The following is a 12,919-nucleotide window of genomic DNA, read 5'->3' on the forward strand; positions in this document are numbered from 1 at the left end:
ATTAGTTATTGTAAAGGAATCTTAAAACAATTATGCATCAATTAATCATGGAAGACATTCAATGCCAGGGAGTTCTGGAAGCACTCACATGCTATAATAAGGCTGGTTATAGCACAGGTAATTGTAGCAGCTTGTACAATTTTGCTTGAATAAACAGCTATTCATCTACACAGATTATGAACCTATGAATTCATTACAACACTGCAAAGATGGAAAAATAATGCTTGCGTCACCCATGGCTCCAAAACAAAGGCTTGATTAAGGACATAAATAATTTGTTATTGCATTTCACAAACAGCAATTAGACCGCAGGTAGGCCTAGTACTGATACAAGGCATGTCATACTTATTCATTATGTTGTATATACACTACTGTATCTTTAGAACATATGATACTATGGAGAAGATGCATGGCTAACAACGGTAATTCATTTAATTTTGACAATACAGTTACTGCTGTACTGTATGTTGTATTCAATTTAATGTATATAATTATTATTCTACTTATGGTAATCTGCACTGTGGGAAGAGGAGGAAAGCTGGAAACAAGTACCATGGCTAAGGTATTATAGACGTTGCTGTTGTGTCACTCTCTGTAAAGGGGGGTATCCACTAGACGATTAAGTTGAACGATAACGATCGTTCAATCGTTTGCAAATCATTTGTAAAAGTGTCTAAAACGATCATCTTTCAAACATGCCGGTCAACCTGACGATATCGTCAGTTCAGCATGTTTCCAGATGATTGATGACCCTGCACTGAACGTCTGCTCGTTCAGTGCAGGCTCATCACACGACTGACAAACGACTGAATGACTACAATGTCGTAATCGTGCAGTCGTTCTCAGATCTTGTAGTGGATACCCCCCTTTACTATTCCATATATACTGTACATTCTGTAATTCCCTGCTCCTAAGTGACTGCAGCTTAGCAAAAAGAGAACATCTGCATTCTGAATACAAAGACAGCTATATTTATCAAAATATTCTACAGCCATAGTAAATATTGTAACTCCACAATATAAGCTAAAAGGAAAGCGATCCAAACGTGTTCATTATAGGTCACTCAGGGGTAATAAACTAATTTTAAAAATAAAATCTTACTCTATTAGATATACATAAAAAAAAATGTAATGCTATCATTCCCCTGTAAAGATGTTTCTTGAATTCATTGCACATTATATGGGAATACGGTGAAATATGAAAATCCCATGAAAAATTATAGTGCAAAGTGTGAATTGGAAACAGAATGAAAACATTATATGAAAAGGAAAAACAAGATCCTAAATTACTGAACGTATTGTGTAATCCATTGGCGTATAGGGGCTTATGCTGTAGTCACATCTACGACTTTCTGTAGCAAAAGTCCTTTACCTGGTGTACAAGTGTGCGTCCACATGTACAAAGACTGCGCATCTTCAGACGCTACAATCCCGCTCGGTGCATCCTTAGTCGCTACAATCAGATGCGCCCCATCAAAACATCCCCCATCCCCGTGCTAGGTGCCGATTACCCATCAGAGTGTGGTCTCCAATGTAAGCGACTAACCATGTGACACGCCCACAACACGCCCATCAGACAGTGCATTTCCGTGCGCCTGAACAGCCAGCTTACCGTCACCGCCCAATACATTTCCGAGACCGTGCGGCTTAATTGGTTCTGGAATCTGTAAGCTCACACCGTGGGAAGCCATCAACAGAAATAGTTATCTCCCGTTCATAAATAGGAGTGGTATCTGCAAATCTACTGTTACTGTTTAGAATTGCTATCAGAGTATTATCAAAGTTTGATTAATAGATTCAATGAAAACCAATGAGAAAACAACAACCAAACAGCTCATGTGTCAATAAAGGGCCATTTTGGGAGGCTGCAAAAAAACAGCCCTGCAGCTCCCTACTCCTAACCCTCCCGTCCCAGTGCCTGAACCTAACCCCCCCCCCCCCCCTAGTGCCTAAACCTAACCTTACCCTCCCCGCATCCTGAATATAACCCTCCCCCTTAATGACTAACACTAACCCTTCCCCTAGTGTCTAATCCTAACCCCTAGCCCTAACCCTCCCCCTAACCCCGCTACTTACCATCGGTATGCTGGCGCCAGGATTCTGACGGGTGCGCCGGTATTCTAAGCGTCGGCATCCCACACGCCGGGATACTGACCACATCCCTCATTATTATCAGTGCTCACTTGTACCTGCCCTATACTAGGCGCAAAGGATCCGTCTGAACACAGGTGTATTTACAGTTATGCACAACTCCGCAATTCTATCGACACACCCTGAATAGGGCGATTGCCTCACTACAGCCCCCTTTACGCCTCTTCAGTTGTAAGTGGAGATGCGAATGAAATGAGTAAGACTCTACATCTCCTGTACTTATATATGCTCGCTTCTGAAGTACAGTATGCGCAGTGTGAAAACATGGAGGATACGCTCTGCAAACAGACTTCCATTCCCTGAGCATCAGCCCCTGAGTGTATACATTTCAAAATAGTAATGTATGTATATATACAGAGCACTTTGTCAAATAATGTAATAGGAGACATATGTAAAATGCTGAAAACACCTAAAATACATAAAGAATACATCAAATCATTCAAAACATGACAGGCATTAAGCACAATAATGTTTATACAGTAGCTCTTTGAGAGAAAAGTTTGAGAGCCGGGGTGGCGGGGTTGGCAATAGGGTATATCTGGAGAACGGAGCAACTTGCTCGATGGAAAGGACGTGGGCAGGATAGCTAGCCTTCCCTATTCCTACCTCTTGATTCAACCTCAGAAGGTACTGCAATAGTACTAATATCAGAGCCGTAACTAGACTTTTTGGTGCTCTGTGCCAGAAAGAGCATTGGCACCCCCCTCATTTTTCAAAGGGACATAATGCACCCAAAAAAGGGCCATGGCTTCATGGGGAAGGGTCAGGGAAGAGATAGGGGAGGCCAGGAGATGCTGGGGATGAAATAAGAGGAAGCTACATGCAAGAATGATGATAAACAGACATTTGACAGGCCCAAACAGCGCCCCCTGACCTGTGGTGCCCTGTGCTATGGCACCGGCCGCACTACCCTAGCTACGGCCCTGACTAATATGATAATGCGGCAGGAGGCATCATGCCTTCTGCATGTATTATTGATCCAAGATGTGTCCATGGATGCAGCATCCAATAATCTGCAGGATCCTCGGCCGACTGAGTGACCACGGGGTCACTCTAGCCAACTGCCATAGATGCAAAAAGGAGGCCAGGAAACCTCCGTCAGCCAACAGAGATCCTGACCTCTTCCCTCCACCCCAACGGTAGCGACACACCTCCATTTTGGGAAACGGAGGCTGTTGGCGCCCACTCCCCTCCCAGAAACAGCAGCAGACTGTCAATTACTGACAGTCTGCCGCTGCTCTGCGTGCAGGATCGCAGACCCATACTGCACATGCGCATACAGCAATGGCCATCATCGGGTCTGCGTGTATCTCTGAATCAGCCAATATAAACATTATTGTACTTAATGCCTGTCATGTTTTGAATGATTTTATATATTTTTAAAATATTTTAAGTGTTTTCAGCATTTTTCACATTTCTCCTATTATATTATTATACAAGGCGTTCTGTATACATACGTTACTATTTAAACCCTTAATGGAGCTGCAGATCACATACCTTTGCATCAAACATTTAAAAATGTCTAATGTGTTTAAGGCATGAAAGGAGGAATAAAGCAGGTAGTAAGCAGACATTTAAGTGTTCTTTTCCAGTTTGCTAGTATAAAATTTCCTGTCTGTACCCACAGCCCCAAAAATGATCACACTTGAACAGATGGGGGGTCCACAAATTGGGTAGCTGGCATGCACTTGTCATGCACTCAGCGCATAATTGGTGGCACATGCCCAGAATTACATGTGCTGAGCATCTGCACATTCAGCGGTTACTTAGTGTAATGCTAGACGTTTAGTATATGAAGTTACTTAGATATGATAACATGTGTTAAGCATATGACAGCTTATAAAATGATATGCTTGGGTGCTTGCAAAGACAACAAAAGAGAGAAGTAGAGCTAGTCGCTGGGGCACACTTGTAAATTTATGGATTGTGAATAAATGGATGTTTATAATAAAACATAACTTTTAATGTTCATCAATAAAATAATGAGGCACCTTGCATTCTATATATACAGTACAGATGATATAATAATAATCATCTACTGTTGTGGAACGGCGAAATATTGTATAAATCTCAATATCAATGGGTACAAAAATATATTGGTATTGAACAAATTGAATTAAACATATAGTAGGTTTAGCTGCTCTGCCTGTGCATGGAAATCCCAAACATCTTGTTTTAACCTACAGCACCTGGTATTCCCAGGAGGTCTCCCATCCAAGTACTGGCCAGGCCTATCACTGGTTAGCTACCAAGATCAGACCAGATTGGGCAATCATGTGATGTAAGGCTGTAGGTATAATGATAATGGGTTGTAGCAGCACTGGGTCAGAGCAGTAACCATAAATGTAGGGCTATCTTGGTGGATAGTCCATTAATTTTTTAAAATGTAGTGTCAAAAGAAAGTGTTGCATAGGCACACCTCAATTGTTACACGTGCATGCATCAAAATACAATTATACATATAGTAATATAGCGTGTAACACAGGAAGGATGAATGATTATCAAACACAGACTTTTATAATAGTCAATACATAGGTGTAGCGTATGCCACTTCCGATAGATAGGAACTCACAATGGGATGCTAAAAGTTGGTTCTGTGGTGTAACTGTATTGAGTAATGCACTAAATTATTAGGATTAAAGTTTAAAGGACAAATCTCACATAGTAAATCCTCATATATGTAACAAACTCAATGGTCAAGATGATACTGACATGGCATACAAAATCAAAAAACACTGATGTCAAATTACACCGTGACTCATAAATCACCAAAATGACCTTAAACAAGGATTGTAGTATGTAGAAATATACAGTTATATAATTATAGCATACACTGGTGGTACTGAGGGACAGTGTTAATCTTGTAAGAATAGTAAAGATTAGCTAAAGAATAGATAGCATGAATACTAAAGTCCCCGACCACACTGGAGTTCTCATACAATACCAATCCCAAATTTGAGATAGTCAGGGGTGATACCTGAGGTGAACAAGCCCTCATTCGGGCGAAACGCGCGTCCTGTGCTGTTATGCAGATTGCCAAGGGAGTCTATCTGTGCACGGATTGGACCCCTGACTATCTCAAATTTGGGATTGGTATTGTATGAGAACTCCAGTGTGGTCGGGGACTTTAGTATTCATGCTATCTATTCTTTAGCTAATCTTTACTATTCTTACAAGATTAACACTGTCCCTCAGTACCACCAGTGTATGCTATAATTATATAACTGTATATTTCTACATACTACAATCCTTGTTTAAGGTCATTTTGGTGATTTATGAGTCACGGTGTAATTTGACATCAGTGTTTTTTGATTTTGTATGCCATGTCAGTATCATCTTGACCATTGAGTTTGTTACATATATGAGGATTTACTATGTGAGATTTGTCCTTTAAACTTTAATCCTAATAATTTAGTGCATTACTCAATACAGTTACACCACAGAACCAACTTTTAGCATCCCATTGTGAGTTCCTATCTATCGGAAGTGGCATACGCTACACCTATGTATTGACTATTATAAAAGTCTGTGTTTGATAATCATTCATCCTTCCTGTGTTACACGCTATATTACTATATGTATAATTGTATTTTGATGCATGCACGTGTAACAATTGAGGTGTGCCTATGCAACACTTTCTTTTGACACTACATTTTAAAAAATTAATGGACTATCCACCAAGATAGCCCTACATTTATGGTTACTGCTCTGACCCAGTGCTGCTACAACCCATTATCATTATACCTACAGCCTTACATCACATGATTGCCCAATCTGGTCTGATCTTGGTAGCTAACCAGTGATAGGCCTGGCCAGTACTTGGATGGGAGACCTCCTGGGAATACCAGGTGCTGTAGGTTAAAACAAGATGTTTGGGATTTCCATGCACAGGCAGAGCAGCTAAACCTACTATATGTTTAATTCAATTTGTTCAATACCAATATATTTTTGTACCCATTGATATTGAGATTTATACAATATTTCGCCGTTCCACAACAGTAGATGATTATTATTATATCATCTGTACTGTATATATAGAATGCAAGGTGCCTCATTATTTTATTGATGAACATTAAAAGTTATGTTTTATTATAAACATCCATTTATTCACAATCCATAAATTTACAAGTGTGCCCCAGCGACTAGCTCTACTTCTCTCTTTTGTTGTCTTTGCATGTTCAATTTGAGCTTTGGGAGCACCACCAACAAATCTTAATGATACAATTTATCCAGTGATGAAATATGGTTGGTTTACATTAAGAAGAAATTGTTCTGTGCGGAATCTTTCGTTTCTTGTTGTATGCTTGGGTGCTTGCCAGTGAAGTCCAGCTGCGGAAATGCAATAATTTGAAAAATATCAATATCAAATGTCTTGAAAACATGAAAAAGTGAGGTTACTATTGAGAGTGGCATGGCACTACAGTAAGGTGATGTATAGAGGCAGAAGACAAAGCTAAGCATCTTGTACAATATACCTGTTACTGCTCCTAGTCTCTCTGCAGCAGGAATATCTTATTTAGAACACCGTAGGAACAGCTCTCTGTGACACCAATGTGTGAAGGAGATGTAAATTATATTATACTCTCATTTTTCTACACTCGACCTTTTAGTTGTCAAAACTGCCCTAGTTGTGTCTAATAACAATGCTGACATAAATCACTGTCTTGTGCGCCCATAATCATTCCCTATTCTCTTTTATGTGGCACTGCTTTCCTATCACAGCACAGCATTGCTATGTGTCTATCACTCAGCTCACATTGGATGTGGTGATATTTTCTTTCTTAAACTTGATGCCATTAGAATGTGGTATTTTATGAGCAAGTCAGTCTCTGGTAAATGGCTGGTGCTTCACTTGATTAAGGTCCCCTCAGTATGCCTGCCATTACCAGCCATGATCACAGTAGAGGAAGCAAAGCCAAGTGTTACAGCACAATGGCTGTCCAGACTATTCTGACCAACTAGGTGCTGCATTAATGGCACACATCTCCAGCCTGGGTGGGTTTGAATTACCCACTAGGAGTTGGTGAGAGTTCTATTAAAGGGGACAACCTGAAATAAAGCGCTAATTAAGTACATATGCTGATACAAGGCGTGCCAAGCAACAATATATACACAGACATACGGGAGGATCACACAATAGTGCACACAAATGGAGGGAGGTGCACAATGCACACACACATATATTGTACAAACATATTTATGTAAAACTTGTATACAAAGAGGTAGCAGAAAGAGTTGTGTGGCCTATTTCCTGTGGGAGCACACAGATGAGGGCGGACTACAAACCGGCTCAGGAAATTAAAATATATCATCCATTGTGTTACATAAGGGCCACATGTTGCCAGGCTTCTGCTATGTTTACAGAACTATATTAACAAAATCTAAAAATAAAACATAAGTCTCACCTCAGCATGACCACCCGGAGTCAGCGTTTTTGAGCACCGTTCACACCGTAGGCAAGGTCGGTGCCAGTCCTTCCCCAGAGAGGTCACTTTTTCTGCTAAAATATTAAGAAATAAAACTATTAATTCTGTTTTCTAAAACTAGTAATACATTTGTCCTTGTTAAAGAATAAGATCCATATCCAAAAGTGTTATGTTCAGGATATCCTGTCATAGAAGAGCCGACAGTGCTGCAGCCCAGTCTCCGGGGGCAGCCAAGCATCTCCAGAGTGAAGTTGGGATCCCCTGTTAAGCCACTCCCCTTTATTTTAGGTCATGCCCCCTTTTTGGACACGGGCGCCGGGTGTCACCAGACCCGGTGACACCTTTGACCCTACCATAGCACCCCTCCCCCCTTCCTACATCTCCTCACAGGATCACAGTACCTATCTACCAATGCCGAGTTCTCTGAAGGAACTCTGGGGTAGATGTATGAAGCAGTAAAAATAGTGGAGAAGTGTGCCAGTTGAAAAGTTTCCCATGGTGATTTCTTCAGAAGTCACCGCTGGCTTCAAAAAGTTACCAGAATAATGGCTTGGGCAGCTGGCAGGTAAGTAAATGCAATGGTAGCAGGGTGTGCCGTGTGGGCACCCTTTCACCCTGCACCATTTATAGATACGCCATTATAGCCAATCCTCCCCACACAGGCTGGGGAGTGCTGCATGGAGCTGCAGCCCCTAATGTTGTAAGAGTGGAATACCGAGAGGCTGTCATGGAGCTGCAGCCCCTAATGTTGTATCAGTGGAATAACGAGAGGCTGTCATGGAGCTGCAGCCCCTAATGTTGTATCAGTGGAATACCGAGAGGCTGTCATGGAGCTGCAGCCCCTAATGTTGTATCAGTGGAATACCGAGAGGCTGTCATGGAGCTGCAGCCCCTAATGTTGTATCAGTGGAATACCGAGAGGCTGTCATGGAGCTGCAGCCCCTGATGTTGTATCAGTGGAATACCGAGAGGCTGTCATGGAGCTGCAGCCCCTAATGTTGTATCAGTGGAATACCGAGAGGCTGTCATGGAGCTGCAGCCCCTAATGTTGTATCAGTGGAATACCGAGAGGCTGTCATGGAGCTGCAGCCCCTAATGTTGTATCAGTGGAATACCGAGAGGCTGTCATGGAGCTGCAGCCCCTAATGTTGTATCAGTGGAATACCGAGAGGCTGTCATGGAGCTGCAGCCCCTAATGTTGTATCAGTGGAATACCGAGAGGCTGTCATGGAGCTGCAGCCCCTAATGTTGTATCAGTGGAATACCGAGAGGCTGTCATGGAGCTGCAGCCCCTAATGTTGTATCAGTGGAATACCGAGAGGCTGTCATGGAGCTGCAGCCCCTAATGTTGTATCAGTGGAAAACCGAGAGGCTGTCATGGAGCTGCAGCCCCTAATGTTGTATCAGTGGAATACCGAGGCTGTCATGGAGCTGCAGCCCCTAATGTTGTGTCAGTGGAATACCGAGGCTGTCATGGAGCTGCAGCCCCTAATGTTGTATCAGTGGATTACCGAGTGGCAGTCACTATCTGATTGCTCACAGCATGAGAAAGCCGCTCTGATTGGTTAGTAGCCTTTAGACCACCTCTGGTTCATTTATATTTTATATATGTAGTTCAACTCACGTGGGATCTAACAGCTACTAACAGATCAGTGGCTTTCTCAAGCTCTGACCAATCTAATACCTATTTTACACAAAAATCCGGGTCTGACCCGGGATTTGGAACACCTTTCCAACCCCGATCAGACCCCTTTTACACCGTGGGCACCGTTCACACTGGAGCCTGGTCAGCACTAACCTGGCTTTTCCGGGGCAGGTGAGCAGCGCTTCTTCCCCTCCCTCCTTACCTCACTCCGCAGTGGTCCAGAGGCAGAGAGCAGGTGGGATGCGCTGCTCCATGATGTTCAGCCCGGCCCTGGTTGCAGTGGACGATTGGAGATGATGTCATGTCCAAGCGCCACTGAAGTCGGCCAATCAGGCTGCATGCGGCACGATTCGGGTCATCACGACCTGGATGGCGCCGTTTACACTGCAAGGTGACAAGGGAACGACCCGTGGTCAACCCTGCAAACTACCGAAGTTGGATCTCCAGGTCCCTGGACCTGGGTGGATCCATTTACACTGACAAAAATCCTGGGTTGATATGCGTTCACATGCATCAACCCGGGATTTTCAGGTCGGTTTAAAAGGGGTATTAATGATGGAGCTTTGTACTGGTTAGTTACTGGCAGAACTCTGAATCCTCTCACTCACACTGGGGAACTCAAGGAGCAGTTTGTGGCATGTATGCGGTTTTTTATGTGATAAACAGAGAAACAAAAAAGCTGGGCGCTAATCAATGAATAGAATATTATAAATAATAGCAGCCAATTCACCCAATGGGCTTGTGTCTGCCCACTACTGATATAGAGATACCACAACAAGAGAATGGTGATGCTCTAATAACCAAATAAATAATATACTATGTAGTTCCCGAAAGGCAGAAAAAATTCTCAAGACACCACCTATATAATATTAGTAATCTTTAAAAAAATGGAATATGTTAGTACATATAATCACATTTACACTTATAAATAATCACATTTATACATATATAGAAAGACTCAAATACACCCCTGAGGATTTAAATATACTGCCTCTAATAGAAATGAATCACTGGATCTTTGATGCCTGGAGCAGTCTCTTGTCAAGTTAATGACATGTGGAAAATATAATAATAAACATATAAAGATATAAAGCTCTTTCTGTGTGATATAAGTGCGCACACTGTTATACCAGTCTCTCACCACATTGATACCTAGTTGCAGAGTCCCAAGAACAATCCGCTGAGTTTGGAGAACACACCTCCTATGAAGCACGCTCACGGTGGGCACTCCTGGTAACTAGCGGGGGTCTGGTCGGTGTTTCACGTGTGCAACTAATAACCAAGCGAGTTTCCAATGCACAATCCCAAGCAAAGTGAGCTGTTCTGAGTCACAGGCGCTTGTATATATGTGCTGATGGGGCTTCCAGCTCCCAGCTTGAGACTTAGGGTCTCATTCAGACCTGGTCGCAAGTGCGATGTGCTCGCAACCGGGTCGATGGTTAGCCCTGCGTATGCGCAGTGCCCGCACTGCGCGTGCGCAAGCCCCGGAGTGAGAGAGAAACTCTCTCGCTCCGGAGCTCACTACAAAAGGGGCGGCTGTCAATGTTGATCGACAGCTCGCCCGGTTTTGGAGGCGGGCCGGGGGGGGGGTGGTTTCAAAAACGGAGGAATGCCTACCGTTTTGTGGGCGGCCGCACTGACATCATCAGTGATGTCAGTGGGGAGCTTCCTGCTTGATCAGAGCAGGAAGCTCCCTGGGGCTTGCGGTTGCCGTGACCCAACCTTAGGGTCTCGTCACAAGCCCGATGGTCGCGATGGTGTTCACCATCGTGACCATCAACCTGGTCAGTCGCTAAGCTGTGGGTGGTAACCCACAGCTTAGCTAGCGACCAGGAGGTTGCACTAAAAAAAGGAAGCGGCCGCCCTCATTCAGAGAGAGCGATCGCTTCTTGCGACCGCCTCTGAATGAGGGCCTCAGTCTATTAGGCTTCCACAGCACAAGATCCCAGTTTCAGTAGCGTGACAGCAAAGCTTACCAGGAGTGCCCACCATGAGTGTGCTTCATAGGAGGTGTGTCCTCCAAACTCAGCGGATTGTTCATGGGACTCTGGATCTCATTCAGACCCGCTCGCGAGCGGAGGACGCTCGCAAGCGGGTCGATGGTACCCAAATGCGCATGCGCACTACGGTGGGTGCTCCGTCGTGCGCATGCGCAAGACCCGGCGAGCGACGGGGAAGCCATCGCTCGGGGTCTCGCACCAAAGGGGGCGTGCTGTCGATGGTGATTGACAGCACGCCCCCTTTGGTGGGCATGCCGGGGGCGTGGCTGCCCAGACGGAGGCGTTCCCATGGGAACGCCTACCGTCTGGGTCCGGCCCCACTGACATCACGAGTGATGTCAGTGGGAGTGATTTTGGCTCTGATAGAGCCAAAATCACTCCAGGGCTTGCGGCAACGAGACCCTACCGCAAGGGTCTCGTCACAAGCCCGATGGTCGCGATGGTCTTGACCATCGCGACCATCATCATGGACGCTCACATAAGCTGTGGGTGGTCACCCACAGCTATGCGAGCGGCCAGGAGGCCGCACCAATTTTAGGTAGGCCGGCCCTGATTCAGAGCGAAAGCTCTGGTCAGAGCGTCCGGCTCTGAATCAGGCCCTCTGCAGCTATGTATCAATGTGGTGAGAGAATGGTATAACAGTGTGCACACTTATATCATACAGAAAGAGCTATATATATTATTGGATTTTCCACATGTCATTAATTTGACAAGAGACTGCTCCAGGCATCAAAGATCCAGTGATTCATTTCTATTAGAGGCAGTATATTTTATATATTTCAATTCTCAGGAGAGTATTTGAGTCTTTCTATATTGGATAAATGTGATTATTTATAAGTGTAAATGTGATTATATGGACTGACATATCCCATTTTTATAAAGATTATTAATATTATACTGGTGGTGTCTTGAGAATTTTTTCTGCCATTTCGGGAACTACTTAGTATATTATTTATTTGTTTATTAGCGCATCACCATTGTCTTGTTATGGTTTTTTTATGTGAATTAACAGCTGCAAGAAAGAAGATTTACTCTATGCATTTAGGTAAATAATGAAATAGCAAAGAGGGGTTGAGGAAGTCTTTATGTAAAAAAATATATTTTCATGATGAATGTGTTTGATCGTTTAAAATGCATTTTTTCTATATATACAGTATAGCACTGCAGGTTCCTGTATACCAGGGCGTGTTGGGGCTTACATTCCACAAGCTCTAGAACACACTGGCAGCCACGGGTATGTTGGCACTTGTATATCTATAAGCCTGACATACCCAAGTAGCTTACAGAAAAACAGACACCAAACGTCATCGGCTGAACCCAGCCGCCAATAAAGAGGCAATTCACCCCCCTCCCAAAAACAACAAATATAGCAGGCTTGTCTCATTGGAATAGAGTAAGTAGCAATTAAAAACAAACATTTAGTGTATATCATTAATAAATAATCAGTGACATGATTTCACCTCCACAGCAAAGAATGTGTGAGAAAGAAGATTCTCAAGAATTCCAGGAATGAATAGCAAAAGAGCCGCCATAAATGCCTGATACAGTAGGTTTTATGCTTACTAAAACTGATAAAGGGCTTGAGAGCTCCATAGGTATTTCCCATAAAGGATAGAATTCCAATTGCCCAGCACAAATCTCCTCTGGTTATCTCGTAAATTTATCACAAAATATGTACTTTCAAAACATAAAATCATA

The 12,919-nt window shown here is 43.4% G+C and overlaps 1 protein-coding gene across 1 annotated transcript in view; it reads right to left on the reverse strand.

The window, feature by feature from the left end:
• The window catches only part of LOC148481402 (cysteine-rich protein 2-like), a 191,454-nt gene that overhangs the window by 22,166 nt on the left and 156,369 nt on the right, over nucleotides 1-12,919 (reverse strand). Inside the window, exon 6 of the mRNA XM_088453533.1 lies at nucleotides 7,556-7,650. Within this exon, the coding sequence (XP_088309659.1) occupies nucleotides 7,556-7,650 (95 nt within the window). The remainder of the gene's footprint in view (nucleotides 1-7,555; nucleotides 7,651-12,919) is intronic.

This window comes from Taudactylus pleione, unplaced genomic scaffold (genome assembly GCF_031769625.1).
Source record: "Taudactylus pleione unplaced genomic scaffold, aTauple2 ptg000582l, whole genome shotgun sequence".
Classification (NCBI taxonomy): Eukaryota; Metazoa; Chordata; class Amphibia; order Anura; family Myobatrachidae; genus Taudactylus; species Taudactylus pleione.